This window comes from Erinaceus europaeus, chromosome 18 (genome assembly GCF_950295315.1).
Source record: "Erinaceus europaeus chromosome 18, mEriEur2.1, whole genome shotgun sequence".
Lineage (NCBI taxonomy): Eukaryota > Metazoa > Chordata > Mammalia > Eulipotyphla > Erinaceidae > Erinaceus > Erinaceus europaeus.
The window spans coordinates 59,748,530-59,772,225 of record NC_080179.1 but is presented as its reverse complement, the minus strand read 5'-3'; the positions used below and the strand labels follow the sequence as shown (position 1 = coordinate 59,772,225).

Below are 23,696 nucleotides of genomic sequence, written 5' to 3'. Positions count from 1 at the left end.
TGACTTTATAGTTCTCTATACCATTTACTGTCACAGAATAATCAATACTATTTGTTGCTGATAAATATTAAAATTAGTGTATCATTAAGAATGAAAATTCTTAACATCTATGTTCATCAGGGATATTGGTCTGTAATTTTCTTTCTTTTTTTTTTTTTGGTTGGATTTCTCTGTTTTTGGTATCAGGATGATGTTGGCTTCATAGAAGGTGGAAGGAAGTATTCATGTGTCTTTGAATTTTGGAAAGGAAAAGAGCAAAAATGAAAGTATTACACTTTCTGGGCTCAAAACATACTACAGAACCACTATAATCACTATAATCAAACAGCCTTGTACTGGAACCAAAATAGACACACAGGTTAGTGGCATTAAATCGAAAGCCCAGAAATCAGTTCCCACACCTACAGTCAACTAATTTTTTACAAAGACACCAAAAACATGAAATGGAAAAGAAAGAGGCTATTCAAAAAATGGTGTTGGGAAAATTGCATTGAAACATGCAGAAGAATAAAAGTAGATCTCCCAATTCTACCATATATAAAATTTAACTTCAGCCAATCAAAGATTTAGAAGTTAGACTGGAAACCATCAAATACTTAGAAGAAAACATAGGTAGAACTCTCTTCCATTTAAGTCTTTTTACATCTTCACTGATTTGCAAGAAAAACAAAATCAAAAACAGATCAATGGGATTACATCAAACTGAAAAGCATCTGCACAGCAGAGAGAGTCACTGCCAGGAGTCAGGCAGTAGCACAGCGGGTTAAGCGCAGGTGGAGCAAAGCAAAAGGACCCACATAAGGATCCCAGTTCGAGCCCCCGGCTCCCCACCTGCAGGGGAGTCCCTTCACAGGCGGTGAAGCAGGTCTGCAGCAACAATAACAGCAACAATAATAACTATAACAACAATGAAAAACAACAAGGGCAACAAAAGGGAAAACAAATAAATAAATAAAAATTTAAAAAAGAGAATCACTGCCATAACAAAGAGACCCCCCCCATGAAGTAGGAAAAAATTTGTATGTGTCATATGTGAGAGATAGGACTGACTGATAGCTAAAATACACAATGAACTCACCCAACTCAACAATAAAAAGACTAACAATCCAATAGAAAAATGAGGGGAGAAATATCAGCAGAATCTTCTCCAAAGAAGAGCTCCAAAGGGCCAACAGACATATTAAAAAATGTTTAGTCACTGATGATCAGGGAAATGCAAGTAAGATACCACTTTACACCTGTGAGAATGTCACACCTTAGAAAAGACAAAAACACCATTAGAGGAGCTGTGTGGGGATGGGGGAGTTCTCCTACATTGCTGGTGGGGATGTAAGTTGGTCAAACCTCTGTGCAAAAAAGTCTGGAGCTTCATCAGACATAGAAATGGACCTCCCTTATGACCCAGAAAACTTTCTCTTAGAGATCTACCCAGGAAAAATGGAAAGATCTATGAAACCAATGTTTATGTCAGTACAGTTTGTAATAATCCAAACTTGGAAGCAACCCAAATGCTCAAAGATAGATGAATGGTTATGGAAGTCATGGTACATATATACAATGGAGTACTATACAGCTGTCAAAAACTGAGGTCCTCTCTTTTGCAATATTGTGGTGAGAACTTGAAGGCATCATGTTGAGTGAGACAAGTCGAAAAGAGAAAGACCAGTACCAAATGATCTCACTTATATGTGTAAATTAAGAACAAAGAGCAGTAAGGGAAAATGTAAGGTGAAACCTAGACTGGGTGTGGATTTATTTCATCAAACAAAGCATCTAGGGAAGGAGAGAAAAGGAAAGGATGAAGGAACATTGGGATCTTGGTGTCTCCTAGATGTTTGTCAATGGGAGATGAGAGGCTGTGCTTCTGTGTTAAATAATATACTGTAACCCCCCCCCAAAAAAAAAGAATTAAAACTCAAGTAAGAAACAGTTCATAAGTTAAATCATGCAAGCCCTTAAAACAGTGACAATAGATGGTAGCTATCTAAATCAAATATAAACATTGCAATCTCAACCCCCAAACTGTTTATCTTTGAGAAACATCAGAGTTAGCATGTGCATAACTCAAAAAAAAAAAACATTTATAGATGTTAGCTGTTACTGCTATTTCAGTGAAATTGATAGAGAGTGGCATTGCTATTTTCTTCAGTTTTCACAAAGTAATTTAATGGATGAAGAGAATTCAAGACTGGCAAACCTTTTACAGTGAAAGAAGTAAAAGAACATGACACTGTGTACATGAACTGATGGTATAAATAGAGGTTATAAAGGGAGTCAGGCTCAGTGAGTTAAGTGCAACGACCTGCATAAGAATCCTGGTTTGAGCCCCCAGCTCCCCACTTTCAGGGGAGTCACTTCACAGGTGGTGAAGCAGGCCTGCAGGTTTCTACCTCTCTCTCCCCCTCTCAGTCTTCCTCTGTGCATTTCTCTCTGTCCTATCTAACAACAGCAACATCAGTAACAATAATGATAACAACAACAACAATAAAAAAAACAAGGGCAACAAAAGGGAAAATAAATATATATTAAAAAAATAGAGGTTATAATTGTTGACTTTGGGCCAGAAATTATTGAGGATAAAATTTGGGTTGCCAAAAATGTTTTTTAAAATAATTTCAGCCAGAAAATTAGTGGTTTAGTAGTGCTTTTACAAAATTACTAGATTTTAGAAGTATATTTATAACCACACATGGCGTGTGTGATTCACCACAACTTCTGTCAAAGTTCTGCACCCTGACTCCCACCCACCTTAGTTTTTGTAAAATCCAAGAGAGTTTTGTGACCATTAGTTTTTCAACTTCATTTACTTTAGTCATCTATATACTCCATGTATACAAACCCTTCAGTAGTTTTCTAGATGAACATATGTTCTTTGACTCTTATATCACTTAACCACCCTAGTTCCAACCATTTTGTTCCAAATGATACAATCTCTTTTTTTTTTTTTTTTTTTGATTGTGGATTTGTCCCCATGTTGGGCATTTAGGATGCTTCCATACTTCTGTGTAGTGAAATTATGAACATGGGAGTGCCGCTATCTTTTTGAATTAGTGCTTCCATTTCCATTGGATATATAGATACATATAAGTGGTACTGCTGGATCATAGGGTCCATTTTGGTTTAAGGACTCTTCGAACTGTTTTCCATAGGGTTTGTTTGCACCAGTTTGCGTTTCCACAGTGTATCAGAGTTCCTTTATCTCCACAGCCTCGACTCACTTGTCATTTCCTGTATTGTTGATGTTGCCCTTCATATAGGTGTGCAATAGTATCTCATATGGTCTTAATATACATTTCCTTAATGCTAAATGATACAGAATACTTTTTCCTATTCCTTTTTTAATTTATTTTTTTTTTATTTAAGAAAGGAGACATTAACAAAACCATAGACTAAGAGGGGTACAGTTCCACACTTATTCCTATGGGCCATTTGGATGTTGTCTTTAGAGGACTATTTATTCAGATCTTGTTGAAATAACAGGAAGTCTTGACAGCAATGTCATTCTTACTAGTTTATACCTCAACTATTTACAAAATAAAAGGTCTTAAAATTTGGAAATATATTTTGAAAAGATACTAAATAAAATTTTTAAATGAGTTGTAATAATAAAATTTTCTCTATTAGTGCAGAGGTCAGTATTATAATTGCTCTTGTCAGAATTCAGTTTAGAGGACCCTTGTTTGTTCTAGAATGTGAATCACTAATTCAGTCCTAACAGCATAAGACGGTACATGTGGGGGCCGGGCAGTAGCACAGATTAAGCAAATGGTGGGAAGCCCAGGGACTGTTATAAGGATCCTGTCATAACCCCGGCTCCCCACCTACAGGGAAGTCACTTCACAAGTGGTGAAGCAGGTATGCAGGTGTCTATTTTTCTCCTTCTCTATCTCCCCTCCTCTCTCAATTTCCCTTTGTCCTATACAACTACAATAACAATAATGATAACAACAAGGACAACAAAAATGGAAAAAAAAATGGCCTCCAGGAGCAATGGATTCTTACTGCAGGCACCGAAACCCAGCGATAACCATGGAGGAAAAAAAAAGAAAGAAGTTACATGTATGTGTATGCATGTTATCATTTAATTAAAGATGTGCAGTTGATAAATTGCACATAAAATAGCTATTTTTGAAATTACTAATTTCTAACCAGAGTAGCTTGTGAAATGGATATAACATTATATTTCTGTTAGGAACTCATATATACTCAAGTATTCCAAATATTTCTAAATATAAAAAACCCTCATTTATATTCCTTTAAGACTTTTTAATTTTTTTTATTTTATTCCCTTTTGTTGCCCTTGTTTAATTGTTGTTGTTATTGATGTCGTTGTTATTGGATAGGACAGAGAGAAATGGAGAGAGGAGGGGGAGACAAGATAGGGGAGAGAAGGATAGACACCTGTAGACCTGCTTCACTGCCTATGAAGCGACTCCCCTGCAAGTGGGGAGCCGGGGACTCGAACCAGGATACTTAGGCCGGTCCTTGCTTCACACCACATGTGCTTAACCTGCTGCGCTACCACCCGACTCCTGCCTTTAAGACTTTTAAAAAGTTGTTTCTCCAGGTTGGGGATATGGACCGACCTTCAATGTCCATATCCAGGAAAGAAGCAATTATAGAAGCCAGAAATCTTACCTTCTGCATCTCTAAAAGAGATTTTGTTCTTACTCCCAAAGGGTAAATGATAGAGGAAGTAAACCAGAAGGCTGTGCACCCCCATTCCACCAGGACCCAAAGCATGTGTCACCAGGAATCTTGTTTCAGTGAAAGGCAAGCAAATCTGGAAAACACCAGAGGAAGACAGGAATGGTTTTACTTATCTGAGAAAGGAAAGGAAAGAAGGAAAGACACTTGGAAATAGTAATAGGTGTAGGTAACCTAGAAAGGAAGTAGAGGGAGAACTGTAGAAAAAAAATGGATTGGGGGAATATATATATAGATATACAGACACATAGTTATAGAATTGGCCCATTTGGGTGACCTGGGAGAACTATTGCAGTTTCCAATGAAAAGGATGGGGACACAGAATTCTGGTGGTGGTAACTGTATGGAATTATACTCCTATTATCCTACAATTTTGTGAATCAACATTAAATCACTAATAAAAAATAAAGTTAAATTTAAAGAAAATTTAAAAAATGAAAAAGTTATTTTCATATTCTGCAGAAAAATTACTTTATTCTATGAACCATTATATTATAGATTGTAATAATATAAAATAAAACATTCAGAGGGTCAGGTGGTGGCACACCTGGTTAAGAACACATATTACAGTGCACAAGGACCTGACATCAAGCCTGGACCCCACCTGCAGGGGGAAAGCTTCACAAGTGGTGAAATAGAGCTACAGATGTCTCTCTGTCTCTCTCCCTCTCTATTTCCCCCTTCTTAATTTCTCCCTGTGTCTGTCCAATAATAAATACATTTTAAAAAATTCTTTATAAACATTAATCATTGATAATTTATCTTAAGAATATTATTTACAAAGAGTAAGCAAACAAAACTTAGAGACAACCTTATACCAAAGGAAAAGATAGCTACTGAGGGAAATGAAATATTTCAAAGGATCCCTCCTTTTTTTATATGTATAAGAAAGTATTGTCAGATTACGCTCAAGTCATGTAAGAAATTATTGTCTTTTGGATTGGTATTTAAAAGAGATTTTATGTTGTTTGTTTTGCCTTACACCAATTAACTGAGTTAAATTTTGAATCTTATCCAAAATCCTAGAAATGACAATAGAGATTTCTCTATCAATGAATGGTCTAGTTCATGATTTTGAACTTAATACTCACACCACTTTCTCAAAGTAAATCAGACTGCTTTCTTTTTTTTCTCCTCTCCCCCCTTTTTAAATTTTCCTTTTTTCATTTTATTGGGGAGTTAATGGTTAATAATACTATGACCTGACAACTCCTCTCCTGAGTATACATATCCAAAGGAAACAAACACACTCATCCAAAGAGATTTGTGTACACCTATGTTCATAGCAGAACAATAAAAATTGTCCCTAAATGACTCACTAATTATATTTCTTAAAGGAAGGCTTTTAAGTTTCAAGCCTACTAAATCTTTAATATAAGGCATGACATATGACATGTGTGAAAGTATTAGAAACATTGAAGTTTCTTCTCTTCTTTAGAGTACTTGATTATGCCAGCATTGTCTTAATCTTGGTTAAATCAGTGTTTATCCTCATGAAGGGTGAAACCATTATTAATTACCCATAAGCTTCATGGTTTTTTTTTTTTTTTTATTGTTACTTCTTTGCCCCATTAGTAATGACACTAGGTATGTCTGAGTGAAAAAAAAAAAATTCAGCTGAGTCTGGAGTTCAGAGTGAAGCTCAGATCTCTCTCTTTTTTTTTTTTTTACTTGAAAAAAAACCATAATGAGAAGGATGGGGGGTGCTGTCTTTTAAAAGCTTCAAGCTGATTCTATCTGCTTTAGTACTCCCTAAGGGGAACTTGTTCCTTTGTTTTGGGAAAACTAAATAAATACAACAGTTATATGATGCACTGCAAGGCAGAGACTCTTCTAACATGAAAATATTTTAGATACTCAGGGTTTGGGCAATTAAAATTCCCTTTGGGAATGATGATAAAAGTTGCATTTCTTAAATATAAAGTTTCCAATCAGCAAACAAGTTTACTTTGGGGAAAAATGGATCTTCCTAGGTAGCACAATAAGAACGAAAGAGAAAGTAGTATAGAAGTATTCCCTAGCCAAACTTTAGAAAGGATTGAGTCTATTCTTGATAGAAAGTTAACTTAACGACAGAAGGCCGGTGGTGGTGCGCATTGCTCCAGGTGCTAAAGGACACCTGGTTTGAGAGTCCTCCTGCATGATGAAGCACTGTTTCAGGTCTTTCTCCCTTTCTACCAACTCGTTACTTCTTGATTTCTGGCTGTCTCTATCCAATAAATAAATAAAGATAATTTTTTTCTAAGTTGAGGATGGGGGCCAGACAGCGGTGCATCTAGTTAAGCACAGATAATACCATGGACAAGGGCAAGGGTTTGAGCCTCTGTAACCCACCTCCAAGGGAGATGTTTCATGAGCAGTTTCTCTTTCACTTTCCCTGTCTCCCCCACCGTTTTTCAATTTCTCTCTGTCCTATTCTAAAATATATAGGCTGCCAGAAGTGGATTCTTGGTGCCTGCACTGAACCCCAGTGATAACTCTGGTGGCAAAGGAGAGGGAAGGGAAGGGAAAGGGAGAAGGGGAGGGGATAAAAAGGAAAAGGGAAAGGGAAGGAAAGGGGAGGGAAGGGAAAGGGAAAGATGAAAGGGAAAGGAGAGAAAAGAAAGAGAGGGAGAGAAAGTAAATTAGTTTAGGATTAGCAATCTAGGAGGGATTACAGTGGATAAAGCTTTGGACTCATAGGCATGAGGTTCTCCTGACTTTGATTCATTATCACTGCATGTGCCACTGTAATGCTCTGGTATCCTATCATTAATTGATTAATTAATTAATTATTTTTAGAAGATGAAGATGTGAAAAAAACTCAAGATGATTTCTATTTTACAGTCTTCACTTGCTAATTCTGTTTAGTCAATGAGTCTGGGGTCTTTATCTGTGTAAAGATGTTATAAGTTTCTGTCTAGGTTCAAAAGTCAAAATAATGTAACAATATAATTGCTTTCAGGACAAGGTTATCAGGCTGTGAAAGCTGTTCTTTTTTTTTTTTTTTAATTGGAGGCATTGATGGTTTACAGTAAACACAGTTGTTGTACATATATAAAATGTCTTGGTTTTTTGTATAACATCTATCACCCACAGCCTAGATCCTCCCCCACATTCTTGAACTAAGACCTGAAAAAGAAACCTTGCCTCGGAATCCTTTACTTTGGTGCAATAAACCAAACCCAGTCCAAGTTCTGCTTTGTGTTTCCCTTTCTCTTCTTATTTCTCAACTTCTATGAGTGAGATCAGCCCATATTTAGCCTTCTCTTTCTGGCTTCTTTCACTTAACATCTTTCCTTCAAATTCCATCCAAGATGAGGTGAAGAAGGTGAACCCGTCATTTTTGAAAACTGAGTAGTATTTCATTGTGTGCATATACCTCAATTTTCTCAGCAATTACCTGGTGTTGAACATCTGGGTAGCCTCTTGGTTTTAGCTACTACAAATTGTGCCGCTATGAACATAAATGCAAACACACATCTTTTTGGATGAGTGTGTTTGCAGCTGTAGGATTTAAGAATAGAAAGCTTAAGAGAAAAATGTACTGATAAAAAAATATATACTAGCTGTGTTTATGATTGACATTCCAAATATTTACATCCTGTACCCAATGTAAATGAGTGTCAGGTTGTTCAGACTACATCATGGTCAGTTCTTTTTTTTTTTTAAATAGTTTATGTTATTTCATAGAACAGAGTAATTAAAAGGGGAGGGGAGATAGAAGGAGAGAGGAAAGGAGACATCTGTAGCACTGCTTCCCCACTAGTGCAGCTTCCTCAGGGACTTGAACCCAAATCCTTCGTCTGTTTGCCTTCAACCAGTTGTACCACTGTCTGCCTCCTGGACAGTGTTTTTATTTATTTATTTATTTACTTACTTATTTATTTTTATTTAAGCAAGGAGACATTAACAAAATCATAGGATGCGGGGGTACAACTCCACACAATTCCCGCCACCCAATCTCCATATCCCATCCCCTCCCCAATAGCTTTCCCATTCTGTATCCCTCTGGTAGCATGGACAGTGTTTTTAATGGTGCTTCTCTGCTTGAATTCATGATTTGTAATTTATCTTAATCTAATAAACTGTAAATAAAAACCTGCTCTCTAGATGTTGTTTTAGATTAGACTTTTATTTATTAATGTGAGGGACAAAAGTAAAAATGACACTAACTCTTCAGATTACAGGCTGGTAGTCTATAGGAAGCAATCTGTGTTTAAAATTATAATCTGTTCATCAGTTGAAGCACAAGCAAAGGAAAGAATAACTAGTACTCATTTGTAAAGCATTCTAATAAGGTAGACTCAAAAATTAATGGGTATTTCATGTTCTATAATATCTCTAATGAATAACAAATTATATGAAATATCTTTAAAGTTAGGGGCTCCAGGTAGCTAAGTGTACATAGTGCTAAGCACAAGGACTTGCCCAAGCATCTGGGTTCAGGCCTCTACTGGGGTGGGGGGGCTGGAAGAGCTTCACAAATAGTGGAACAATTCTGCAGGTGTCTTTCTTTCTTTCTTCTTCTCTATCTGTCCCTCTCAATTTCTCTCTGTCCTATCCTCTATAATGGGAAAAAATGACCTCTAGGATCAGTGCTGGCACCAAGCCCCAGAGATAACCCTGGAGGGAAAAAGTCAATCAATGAAATAAAGTTTTATTGGTGGGACAGCAGGTAGAGCACATACGTTATGATGCATGAGGACCTGAACCTGGACTAAGTGACCTCTTAGCAGATTTCAAAGTCTGATCTGCACTAGAAACTAGGACCAATTAGGATTTTAAATGTCGAATTTTGTGCCCTGAAACTTGCTGTTTGAAATTCTGTACCTGCAATTGAGCCTGCTTCTTTGTGCTTTTAGACACCACAGACATGATGGGATGTTTCATACCACTGATTCAATTTCAGACAGTATACTCCAGTTCTCATTGGCTATGGACAACAAGTCAGTGAATAACACTTTTAACAAGGAAGTTCATTATAACACCCTACTGTTGTGACATCCTTGAGATATATGTCTTATTCATTTAGCAACAGGATTTATCTGTAATTGTTCTTTCAACCAGATAAACAGTAGTGTTTGGTGTTTGTGGCTCCCTTCCAGCAATGGACTAGAGTGCCTTTCCCATTTTGTAAGCAAGCTTTTACCTCGCCTTGAGAAAACCGTACAGACAGGAAGGACCTGTTGTCCCTTCTTCAGTGTGACAAGTTGAAATGCATTCTCTACAAAGTCCTCTGGGTATCTGTCAAAGTAGTGTTTGATATCACTGTGCTAAGCTAGTTGAATCAATTTCCCCACCAACTGCTGTGAAGAATAGAATCTAGAAAATAAGGCAAAGCCACAGTGCCAAGTTATTTACCAGCACTGCATTTTTTATGTTCTTACTTCCCATTCTAACATCTTTGAAAATACAGGAAAATCTTAGTCATGTTTAGCCAAACCCAATTTTTTTGCCCAAAGATAGGTGGGAAGGAAAGAGACTCTTTTAAAAAAAAATATTTTATTTATTTTAATGAGAGGTGTATAGAGAGAAAAATAGGTAGGTAGTTAGAAAGAAAGAAAGAAAGAAAGAAAGAAAGAAAAGAAAAGAAAAGAAAAGAAAAGAAAAGAAAAGAAAAGAAAAGAAAAGAAAAGATATATAGCACTATTCAGCTCTGGCTTATGGTGGTGAAGGGGACTGAACATGGAACCTTGGAGCTTTAGGCATGGAAGTCTTTTTGCATAGGCTTTATGTTGTCTCAGCAGCTCTCCTCTTCCTCTTCCTTCTTTTTTAAGTTTCCCTTTAAAAAATTTTATTATTTTTTATTTATTTATTGAATAGAGACATCCAGAAAATGAGGGGGGGAGAGAGAGAGAGACCTGCAACACTGCTTCACCATTTGTGAAGCTTTCCCCCTTGCAGGTGGGGAGAGGGACCTAGGTCCTTGCACATTGAAACATGTGCACCACCACCTAATCTTAGGAGATTCTTTTCTAAAAACAGTGTTTAATAACTATATCATAACACTTAAGAATTTTAGGTATGATCACTATAAATCAACACTTATGTATATTACATTAAGTTTACCACTATAAATCCAAGTCTATCTTTATTTTAGCGCATAGGATAAGGGTGTGTTGTGTTTAGTGAAGATGCCCACACTTCCAATATAATTATTTTCCTGGAATGAGAAGTGTGGAGGTGCTGGAATAGTATTGTTAGTTCTTTTCTTAATTATGTATATTCTAAATTCTTGAGAACTAAGGTGATTTACCTCTATATTGTTTTGCTATGTTCAGTATTTTAGGACTGAGTAACTTAGCAGACTGACATTTTACTTTCATTTACAAACCACATAACTGTCTACCACTACCAATAACTCAAAAATTGTGTCTTCTACCTTTTCAAAAATGCAAGTGGTGAGAGGCCAAGTGGTGGTGTACCTGACTAATCATAGATATTACAGTGCACAAGGACCCAGGTTCTTGCACTGGACCCCACTTGCAGGTGGAAAGCTTCACAAGTGGTGAAGCAAAGCTGAAGGTGTCTTTCTATTGATTTCCCTCTCTATCTCTTCCTCCTTTGTCAATTTCTCTGTCTCCATTCAATAAAAAAAGAAATGTTTTTTAAAAAGATTAAAAAAGGAAAGAAGCTGAGAATTTTGTCTGGGAAGTGCCTTTGACCTCGCAGAGTAGACACCATGAGCAAGGCTCATCCTCCCGAATTGAAAAAATTGATGGACAAGAAGTTGTCATTGAAATTAAATGGCGGTAGACATGTCCAAGGAATTCTGCGGGGATTTGACCCGTTTATGAACCTTGTGATAGATGAATGTGTGGAAATGGCAACTAGTGGGCAACAAAACAATATTGGGATGGTGGTAATACGTGGAAATAGCATCATCATGTTAGAAGCCTTGGAAGGAGTATAAACACAATGACTGTTCAACAAGATTGTTCAACATGTCCCCTCTTCCACTGCATCTTTTCACTTTGATATAAAAATTAGGTTATGTACATTTTCTTACTGAGTTTTGTTAAATAAACTTTTGTAATAGTCAAAAAAAAAGATTAAAAAAATATTCAAGAGCCCCACTGCACACACACACACACACACACACACACACACAACACACATACACACACACACACACGCACTGGCCCACTCACCTATAATATGATTTCACATTATAATGTGAAAACATCATAAAGTGGTTTTTTTCTTGTTGTTGTTGGTTCATTTATTGTCTTTCCAGAGCACTGCTCAGTTCTGCTTTATGGTGGTACTGGGGATTGAACCTGGGTGCTCAGAGACTCAGGGTAAAAGTCATTTGCATAACCACTACGCTATCTCTGCAGCCCTTATAAAGCATACCTGAATGCCTTTTTTTTATTAGTGATTTAATTGTTAATTACTAGATTATGAGATAATTGGGGTATAATTCCACAGCGTTCCCACCACCAGAGGTTTCTGTCCCCTTGCCCCTCTAGCACAAACTACAAGAGTTCTCACAGATATGGGTTGACTATATATCTAAATCTGTCTTTCTGTCTTTTCTCCCTTTTTCTGAATGTCTTGTTATCTCCATTTTTCATGACTTTTATATTTGGTATGTGACTATTTGTTAATTATAATTACAACTACTTAGGGAATTAAATATTTTTTGAGAGACATGCATTGCTGAGATATTCTAAAACATAACACCATATTACAGATGTCCTGCCATCATCAGATATAAAAAATAAGATAGATTGTATCTGAATTGTGATATGCATTACTTACTAAACCTAGAACTTTATGAACCACAGCAAAGGGAAGTTTCTCCTCTCAGTGTTGTTACCAACTGGCTTCTGACCAGGCAAGAACAGTAGTTACAGTAGGGAAGAGCTGTCAGAGTCAGCTCTGGGGAGGATATTAGATAAGAAGTTACTACTGATATTGATTTGCTTGCAATTTTCCAGAATTATTTATTTCTCATCCTGTTGGTTAAGGATGAAGGAGTATGTCATGCCAGATATATTAGCAAACAAGAGTTAACTTCATTTTCTGAAATGATTTGAAAGTGCTAAATTGCAGTGAAATGGGCAATGAAGTAATAATGGAGGCACCTTTGACAATTAAAAACCTCCTATCCACTACAGTCTAATAATCACACCTTAAGACACATAAAATATGTTACTATATCTTATTGTGATTGTGTTTGTAATTTTTCTCTCATCTCTGGCGTAGGTTTTCACACTAATTACCCATTTTAATTGCTTTTAAATTGTTTTGTTAACTGTGAAAGAAAGGCTACTCAGAGTAAATCATTGGTTATATAATCTACCCAGGTTCATGTAAATTGAAACTAATGAATCATTTATTTGATTTTAGCTTGGGGAAGACAGAATAACTGATAGACACTATAAACCCATCTCAAAGTAATGGTTCTAAAACACTTTTTGAAATCCCTGAATTTGAATTAAGTATTTGCTTTAACACTTATCAATCCTGTAACATGAGGGTTTAATTTTCTTCCTAGAAACAATACAACAAACTTCCCACAGTAGATTTACATAGTAGGTGCTTTATGCATAGTAATTATTACAATTCCAAGTAGAAAAATTGTGCACAACAAATGGTAAGTTCATTTTATCATTAGTGTATTTTCCTGTTGTGTGCAAACAAACCACAAAACTTGATCACATGGGGCTGGGTGGTGGTGCACCTGGTTGAGTGCATGTATTACAATACTCAAGGACCCAGGTTCTAGTGCTCAGTCCCCACCTGCAGGGGGAAAGCTTTGCAAGTGGTGAAGTAGGGCTGCAGGTGTCTCTGTCTTTCTCTTTCTCTTCCACTCCCTTCCCTCTTGTTTTCTGGCCATCTCTATCTAATAAATAAAGATAATAAAAAAAGAGAAAGAAAGGCTAGGAGTATGGATCGAACTGTCAATGACCATGTTCAGTGAGGAAGCAATTATAGAAGCCAGAATTTCCACCTTCCGTACCCCATAATGACCCTGAGTCCATACTCCCACAGGGTTAAAGAATAGGAAAGCTATCAGGGAAGGGGATGGGATACAGAGCTCTGGTGGTGGGAATTGTACCCCTCTTATCCTATGGTCTTGTCAGTGTCTCCATTTTATAAATAAATAAATTAAAATACAATAAAACATGTCCAACAACAGAGAATAGGCAAAACAAATTGCTATCTCTCTGTGAAAGAATAATTTGCAATCATTAAAATAAAATTCAGAAGACCATTTAAATACAAAAAACTTATCTAAATAAATATACTTGATCACATTAAGTAAATACTCATATCGAACCTAAAAAAAAAAACTGTTCATATACTTATTTCTAGAATAGCTGAATAATTACTTCCTGAGATCCCCTAAAGAAAAGTGATAGGCTGTCTCAGTAGGTTGATATACCGCTAATATCATAATATAATTGTAAAAGACATATACTTTCTTTCTTAAATTAAACATACTAAAAATAGTTAATTTGAGGAAAATAGATAAAAAGAAGAAATAAAAGTGTGATAATTTGGTATGCCTAAGGAGATACTTAAAGCGTCACTGTGAAAAATTAAATATCTACCTTATGGCATCTTAGTGACGGGATGTGATTTTAATGAATAATTACTTTTGCTTTTTTTCACTCTCACACCTTTGTATTAGGAGTTTGGATAGTGCAATTTATCTTTTCCTGAAAGCACGTAAAGTATCCGTTGGTCCTGCAAAACAGCCCACTTAGATAACGTATTACTTTGCATTGTGCATGACCCTGTTTGAGCCCAGTTTCCATCACACTGAAAGAAGCTTTGTTGCTGTCATATCACTCATATTTCTGTCTCTTTATCTCTGTTTCTCTGTTTGAAAAAGTTACATAAGTGGTGAATCCCAGAATGACCAAATTAGTATATAAATAATTAAATATATAAATAAATAAATAGGTTTGCCTGAGCTGGTAATCAATTTCATTTCTTTATAATGTTAATATGATATGTTTTACATTTACTAACTTATTAAATACAACTCATGAGGACTCTCTTACCTTGCTCTCATTCTGCCCTCTTCACATCTAGTAACTGGTATTTTATTGTCAGTGTTTGCTGTTTATTATCATATTCATTCATCTGCTTTTTTTTTTTTTCAAGATTTATTTTATCATGGCCCAAGAGACAGTACAATGTATAAATTGTTACTCTCTCAGCCATGAGGTCCTGAATTTGATGCCAAGACAGAGAATGTGCTAGGGCAGTGCTCTAATTTTTTTCCTCTCTCTATTCCTCTCTCACTAATAAATTAAAAAATAAATAAAATTTCTTTTACTTAATGTAATTTCATCAGAGAGAGGGACATAGGGGAGAGAGAGGCAGAGAAAAAGAGAGAAATCAACTAAGACCACTCTGGTATATGCAGTGCCAGGAACCTCACATTGAACGCATATAAGTTCTGTGTTTGACCAACTAAACTATTCTAAACTATTTCCTTATACTTTTTTTTTTTTTTTTAATGTAGCAATGGAAAAGGAACTCAAGGTCTGGTGCCTGTGCAGAACTGGTGAGAGGTCTCCAGGGCCAAATTACTAGTAACATCGATCTGTTTTAGGGATTTCTGTGTACTTTGAAATGATTTTTGAATTACTGTTTCAATATATTCAATATTTAAATAGTTGTGATTAGTCTATATTTTCTTTTTTCTTATGCAGTTTTCATGAGTCTTATCCTTCTAGTAATTCATTTCTAGATTATCAAATGCATTCTCATAGTTTTTCACAGTAATATTATATGTTCAGTTGTATTTCTGTGGTATCTATTGTAAACAATCTTTTTCATTTCTTACCCCTTTCATTAGTTATTTTCAACTTACAATTTTGCATTGTAAGCTGGGTTGAAAGTTTGTCATTTTTAACTCTTAGTTCAAAGATCATTTATCTTGTGTTTTAGTTTTAATTACTTCCATTTTGACTTTTATTATTTCTTCCCTTCTTAATTTTGACCTTTTTTTTTTTAACTTCTTCCTCAAATTGCTTTAGGTGTTAGGCTAAATTCTTTTGAGATTTTTCTTTTTCTTTTTTATCTAGATAGTTCTGTGTAATTGTTAACTCCCTCTACCACTTTTGTTTTATGCTACAGACTCAAGAGAACTTAATGCCTTCTTTTTGATTTATCTCCAAATATATTTAATTTTTTTGTTTTACCTTTTTTAACACTTCTCAGAATGTCTATTCTTGAGATTACCGCATGACTAGTTCAGAAAAAAAAAAGTTGTATTGTCTTGGTAAGGCCCATTTTCTCCCCAAATTCTAGTCTAGCTCATTTAAAACTATTCTTCCCATGTTTACTATATGTCTTTTTAAAAAAACTTTTTATTTATTTATTTATTTATTATTGGATAGAGACTGAGAGAGGTGGGGAGATAAAGAGAGAGACAGAGAGATACCTACAACCCTGCTTCACCACTCATGAAGCTTTCCCCCTGCAGGTGGGGACCAGGGGCTTGAACCTGGGTCCTTGTGCACTGTAATGTGAGCGTTTAACCAGATGCATCACCACCTGGCCCCTTTATATCTCTTTATGATCTCTAGTTATACACACGGTACTGAAAGCTTCTACTAAAGATATATTTTTCAGTGTCACTTGATAATTGACAATTGCTTTCTATGTACTGGTGATTCCTCCTCACTTAGTATATGTAAATTGTCAGTATTATAATTGTACTCAGACTGTCATAATGTAATGCTTATTCTTTCTCTTACTACCCTTAAAGCGGGAAATCTATTTGATCTGATACAAGTACAGCTCTACCTATTTCTCTAAGTTTGCTATATGTTTGCAAGGTTGTCTTCCAAATTTTTAATTTGAGCCTAAAATTTTAGTTTTGTCTTTGAAATTAAGATGAATTTCCTTACACACCAAATGTTATACTTTCTATTTATGCCACTCTATACATTTTAACTAATAACAGTAAAAGCATTACAATTTAGAGGGTTGGTGGTCTTTTAGTTTAGAAAAGTGTTTTTTTGTCATTTGTGGTCATTTTCCCCCTACTTTGCTTTAATTAATTTTTGTTTGTAAAGCTCCCCATCCTTCTTTATTGACATTCTGTGTAATAAACTCACGTGAAAAAGTGTTCCAGGTGAAAATATTTGTCCCTAGTTCCTTAAATATAGTGTTCTTTCTTTTCTGAAAAAAAAAAAAAAACCTGAAGATAATTGTTCTTGTTTTTACTTATTTCACCAGAGCACTGCTCTACTCTGGCTTATGGTAATGGTGGGGACTGGACCTGGGACTTTGAAGCTTCTGGCAGAAAAAATATTTTTGCATAAATTACATAATCTCCCCTACCCAAAGCATGTAAATATTGTGTGTCTGATTTAAATGAGTTCTTTCCTTTTTCTTCTTTTTTGTCCATATTCTCATTTTTGTCCATATTCTTATAGTTTTCTTTTCTTCAGACATGGTTGTTTCATTTACTTACTGTTTTGTTACAGTATAAATGAGGGGGGAAAGAGGCTATCCCGTTTTGTTCCCTCTACCATGCTGCTGGAATGCTCACTGAATTAACTTTCGGAAAGTGTGGATCTTGGCTTTTCAATACTGCTGTGGTTTTTGTGCGTGCTTACTTTTCCTTGCTGTGTCTGCATGAGGACCAAGAGAACTTCTTATGATTGTATCCAGTTGCTAGCTCTCAAATATGGTTTTTAAGTTTCTCTAAATCATGTGCTTAATAGCCTGAGGTATTATTAAGCTGTAGGAAAAAAAGGAGCCACAGTTTTTCTAAATAAAAGACAATTGAGTTTTTTATGGGGAGATTCTGTCTTTATTGATATACTTTCAAGATTCTATTCCCATGATAAATATACCAGGTGACAACTCTGTTTTCCTATGTATAGTCACCTACCCGTTGTAAGCATCACAAGTATTATATTTTTATTTTGGACAAGTTACAACAAAATTATTAAGAAAGTGACATAGATATGCACAAATCATTTAAACTTATTTTTTTTTCTATTCAGAAGCCATGACTTCTGTAGATAAAAGTATAAAGTTCCTCTTCTCTTTTCTCTACCAGATGTGGGTTCTGTGGAAGGACTTGCCTATCACAGAGGTTGGGATACACTGTACTGGACCAGCTCCACGACCTCATCCATTACCAGACACACAGTGGACCAAACTCGGCCAGGAGCCTTTAACCTGGAAGCTGTCATTACCATGTCAGAAGATGACCACCCACACGTGCTGGCACTGGATGAGTGCCAAAAGTAAGAAAACTGAATTTTTCTTCACTCTAAGTTAAATACTGCCTTTTTATTTTTAAGAAGAGACTCTAGGGACTGAAAATACAGGGGAAGGTCTCTGATTTACCATACACATCACCCAGGTTTGAGCCCCTCGTATGCTACATGAGAGTACTGCCACTGTGGTGTCTATCTTTCTTTTTTTTTTTAATATTTATTTATTTTCCCTTTTTTGCCCTTGTTGTCTTTTTGTTGTTGTAGTAGTTATTATTGTTGTTATGATGTCATTGTTGTTGGATAGGACAGAGAGAAATGGAAAGAGGAGGGGAAGACAGAGAGGGAGAGAGAAAGATAGACACCTGCAGACCTCTTGTGAAGTGACACCCCTACAGGTGGGGAGCAAGGGACTCGAACTGGGATCCTTATACAGGTCCTTGCGCTTCTCACCACCTGCTTAACCCACTGCACTTACTGCCCGACTCCCTCTATCTTTCTTTTGAAAAAGTTGACCCAAAACACTGAAGCTCTGACAATGACAATGAAACTAATTTTAAAAATCAATCTTACCTTTCAAGTGCTCTCTACACACTTCATTAAAAAGTGGATTTGTAGTGTAGGCACTGAGCCCCAGTGATAACCCTGGAGGCAAAAAAAAAAAAAAATTAAATAAAAAAAATGTGAATAGTTAAATTCTAGATTCTCCAAAATGCCAGTTTATATCTCTATGAGAGATCCACTAGGGTAAATTTAATTCATCAGTGGGTAAATAAATATATGAGGAGAGGTATATGAAAGATACATTTGTGTGTAGTTGATTTAAATGATAAAGTTTTTAAAAAATCTTTTAACAAGTATTTCTCCCTAAAGAGCCCTTAAATTTTAATTACCTTTTAAACAACCATTGCCACCAGAGTCATCACTGGGACTTATTGTCCACACAAGTAATCCACTGCTCCTGGTGGCCTTTCCCTGCTCCTCTCCTTTTTAGGCGACAGGGCAGAGAATTTGAGAGAGGATGGGGGATAGAAAGGGAAAGAGAAAGACACCTGCAACCCAGCTTCACTTCTCTTGAGGATAGGGAGTACTTGCACATGATAGCTTGTACACTCAGCTGTGTATGCCACTGCTCAACCCCCTCAAAACTGTTTTAAATATATATTTTAAATATTTATTTATTTATTCCCTTTTGTTGCTCTTGTTTTATTCTTGTAGTTTTTATTATTGTTATTGATGTTGTCATTGTTGGATAAGACAGAGAAAAATGGAGAGAGGAGGGGAAGATGGGGAGAGAAAGACATCTGCAGACCTGTTTCACCTCTTGTGAAGTGACTCCCTGCAAGTGGGGAGCTGGGGTCTTGAACCGGGATCCTTATGCCAGTCCTTGTACTTTGTGCCACTTGTGCTTAACCCACTGCACTACCGCTCACCTCCCTGTTTTAAATATCTTAATTGATTGATATTTAACTTACTATCTAGCCAGTGGAAATATGAGAAAGCAAACTAGAGTTATCACTGCCATTTTTTCCCTTTTTCTATTTTTATTTGATAGGATAGAGAAATTAAGAAGGAGTGAGGGGGCGGCAGGTAGAGAGGAGGTAGAGAAAGATACCTGCAGACCTGCTTCACCACTCATGTAGCATTTCCCCTACAGGTGGGGAGCAGGCACTGGAGAGTTGGGGGTCCAGGGTACATTGGTGAAGTTCTCTGTCCAAGGAAGTCAGGTTGGTGTCATGGCAGTATCTGCAACTTGGTGGCTAAAAAGGCATTTAAGATATAAATCAGAATGGAATGTTTATTAGTCATAAACCTAAAGGCAATAATATAACAGATGAAAACTGGGGTCTTTATTTTGGAAAAAGCTATAGGTCTATTTTAGGTATATTCCAAGGGGCCCATGACTTTACTAGTTTTTGCCTGAGCCTAACAGCTAACATGCAGGTGGACCAAAGGTATTGTCTGGGAAGATGATGTCAGAATTGAAAACAGGACTAGAAAGCTGGGATCAGGGGCAGAGAGAGTAGCTCCCAAATATGGGAAAGGTATATAAGTATCATTTTATGGTGTCTTTTTTTTTTTTTAGGTCTTTCTACTTGCTTGCTGTTTTGGGTCACTGCGAACTATTATGCATTTTTGCTTTAAGGTGTATATTTTCCCCCTGACTTATGGGTATATGTGCACATGTGTTCTGTTTCATGGGCCCTGATCTATATCTTGGTTCTGTGGCTTTGTTACGAGGTACACCACCCAATATGGAATTGAGCAGTGCTATGAGGAAGGAATGGTCTCACTAGAGTGTTGGCGCTCGAGGGTTGACATTCTACTCCTGGTGTCTCTGGACAGAATCTGAAGTGAAATGTGTAGGGATAGTTCTGGATAGTTTGTTGTTGTTGCTGTGGCTTGGTGCCTGTACTACGAATCCATTGCTCCTGTGGTCATTTATTTCCTTTTTTTTTTTTTTTTTTTTTTCGTTTTGGGTAGAACAGAGAGAAATTGAGAGAGGAGAGGGAGAAAGACAGATACCTGCAGACCTGTTTCACTGCTTGTGAAGTGACCCCCCTGCAGGTGGGTAGGAGCCAGTGCCTCAAATTCGGATCCTTGCATGGTCCTTGTGCGGGTCCTTCTACTGTACCATGTGCATTTAACCCCTCGCGCCACTTCCCAACCCCTCAACTCTAGTTTAAGGTGGTGGTGTGGGGTGATTGAAGCTGGGACATTGGAGCCTCAGGCCTGAGAGTCTTTTTGCATAACCACTATGCTATCTCCCCCCACCCTTATTAAGCACATTTAAACGTATTTAAAGCAGCCTCCCTATCAGTGGCCCTCTCATTCTTACACTCTTCCTTCTACCTTTCCTCACCTTCTTTAGCAACAACAATCTATCTTCAAATGAACTATTAGAGATAGCCCTAAAGATAAAAGAGGAAAGAACTCTTTCAGTATTTTTATTTTCAGTAAAAAATAGAATTTGGAAACTGGAACCTTATATAGCCTTTCCACAATTCAAGTGATCTCTAAGGGCTTCCATAAACTCCTAGAGTTTCTTCAAATAATAATTTAACAAACACTGATTTGAAGCAGTTAACAGGATCTAGAAATGATACATATTATATTTAAACATTTGAGTGTAACCCCTGGTACTTCAGAAACAAAATTAATTTACAGAAAAATAATGAGGGGGTCGGGCTGTAACACAGCGAGTTAAATGCACAGGGTGTGAAGCACAAGGGCCTGTGTAAGGATCCTGGTTCAAGCTCCAGGCTCCCCACCTGCAGGGGGTTCGCTTCACAGGCAGTGAAGCAGGTCTGCAGGTGTCTATCTTTCTCTTCCTCTCTCTGTCTTCCATCCTCTCTCCATTTCTCTCTGTCCTATCCAGCAACAAAGACAGCAATAACAACAATAATAAACACAACAACAATTTAAAAAAAAAAAAAAGCAAGGGCAACAAAAGCTGAAAAAATAGCCTCCAGGAGCAGTGGATTCCTGCAGGCACTGAGCCCCAGTGATCACCCTGGAGGCAGAAAGAAAGGAAAAATCTTGATAAAGAGAGGAAAGGAAACAGAAGCAAAGATAAGAGGTAGTACTTGTGTTCTGTAAAACATAAACAAAGGAGAATGTAGCATTAAAAAGAGAGACTTCGATGTTTACCCAGTATTTATAGTTAGGTAAAAAATTGTGTCCAAAATTATATGCCAAATCTGTTGCAACATATTAATAACTTAGAAAGTACTTGTAGTTCATAGAGAATTTAAGGTAAATATTATTCCTTGACGAAAATAAATCTTCACTATGTATCAAACTAAGTCAATTAAGTTACTGTTTGAGGGAATGCACAGGATAATTGTTTTTCAGAAATAGTTTCCAAGTTTCATTAAAGAAACAGGGGGAGGGGTGGAATACACATGCAAATATGATATACATATCCCCTTTATTGCCTTGGCTTCCTTAAGAGGTAAAGAATGAGACAACTAATTTAGCTTCTTCAAAAATAACTTGACACTGCCATGTTTAGTAATGCTTTGTTACTCATGAAAATCTGAATTTGTTCTTACAATTTTTATTTGATTAGCCTGATGTTTTGGACCAACTGGAATGAACAGCATCCGAGTATCATGAGATGCGCTCTGACTGGGAAAAATACTCAAGTTGTGATCAGCACAGACATACTCACTCCAAATGGGCTCACCATTGACCATCGTGCAGAGAAGCTGTATTTCTCAGATGGCAGCCTGGGAAAAATTGAAAGGTGTGAATATGATGGATCTCAGAGACATGTAAGTTCACTAAAGTGTTGTATTGTTTATTTGAAAATAATGCATTTGAAAAATATATGCTTTACACTTTCAAAATCTCTGATTATTTGGAGCAATTCAACTAGGTGAGTATTATTAGAAAAACTTTCTTGAAGTACATTTGCTACTGTGACAATTCAGCTCTTACAAGCTTTATTATAGTGAAGCGATCAGTGATTTTTCTACTTATTAATTGACGAGGATCGTTAGTGATTTTCATATGATTCATTGTTATGTATAATTTTAAAAACTAGAATGAAGTTGACTAGTGACCCCAAGATTTAAAAAGGTAAAAAAAAAAAAAAGAATGAAACCGCCTTCTCTGTATTGATCTTTAAGACAAAGTAGGGGGCTTTGAGAAGAACTGGTTTCCTTTTAGGGAGGCCTATCATGTGTCTCTTTATTCTGAGTGACAATGAGGTAGAGGGTGAGGTGTTCAGATACTTCTCTCGGGGAAATTTACCCCTGTGACAACAACAGTCCTGTAAATCATAACACTGCATTACAGTAATATTGAAGTAAAAAAAAAAAAAGAGGGCGGTAGTTTATAGGAAAGTCATTATATGTATCTGGAGAACAAATCAGCTATTTAGGGTCTGGATGATGAAAAAATGCCAGTGTCTTCTTTTTATTCTATAAAGGCAGCAGCTTCTGGTAAAATCAAAGGCTCCAGGTAGAGTAGAATAAAGTCTGGGTAGTCATATCACTAGAGAAATCTTTACCTCCCTCCCAGAGAAAACCTGAACGAGAAAATGAACCTAAGGTTCCTCATTCTTTCACTGCACTGAGAAGTATCTGGCATGAAAAATGTGTGCTTGTTTTCTTGAAGAACTAAATGATAAATATTGAAGTTTCAGTGGGCTATACTGTCTCTGTCACTACAATAGATCAACCCTTGGTGATCTATTAGTATAGGCGTGCCACTATTCCAATAACAGAAGCAGAGAACTAAATAGTAAACACGTTAACTTCTTTTTAAAAATTCCATTTTATATTATTTTTTAAATTTTTATTAGTGAGTGTTCCTTTATGGCATATTTCACTCAATATGATTCCTTCCAGTTCCATCCATGTTATGGGGGGGAATTTAATATTTTCTTATAAATAGCTGTGTAATATTTCATTTTGCATGTATAAATACTACAGTTTCCATAACTACTCATATTTGACAGTTTAAATGTTTTCAAATTGTGGTTCCTAAAAAACAGCAATGCTGTGAACATAGGCATGCACAGAGAAGTGTGTTTGTGTTATTTGGATAGATTCCTGAGAGAAAAAATGCTGGGTCATATGATAGGTCCATTTTTAATGTTTTGAGAAATCTCCATATTTCCATAGGGGTTGAACCAGTGTATATTCCTACTAGCTGTGTTAACAGTTCTCTGTCTTATAACCTCTTCAGCACTCAAAGTCTTTTTTACGTCCCAGTTATGCTATCTCCCCTATCCATTCTTTCTGTCTTTTTTGACATAAGCCATTCTTACATAGTGCTATGATCTCTCATTGTAAT

General features: G+C 36.4%; 2 protein-coding genes across 2 annotated transcripts in view; both read left to right on the top strand.

The window, feature by feature from the left end:
- The window catches only part of LRP1B (LDL receptor related protein 1B), a 1,816,831-nt gene that overhangs the window by 1,398,309 nt on the left and 394,826 nt on the right, over nt 1-23,696 (top strand). Inside the window, exons 42-43 of the mRNA XM_060178059.1 lie at nt 17,732-17,921; nt 21,964-22,168. Coding sequence (XP_060034042.1) covers nt 17,732-17,921; nt 21,964-22,168 — 395 coding nt within the window. The remainder of the gene's footprint in view (nt 1-17,731; nt 17,922-21,963; nt 22,169-23,696) is intronic.
- Nucleotides 11,324-11,639, top strand: LOC107523750 (small nuclear ribonucleoprotein G-like). Its single transcript, XM_060178275.1, has one exon. It carries the CDS (start codon nt 11,372-11,374, stop codon nt 11,600-11,602), a length of 231 nt encoding a protein of 76 aa, XP_060034258.1. The 5' UTR covers nt 11,324-11,371; the 3' UTR covers nt 11,603-11,639.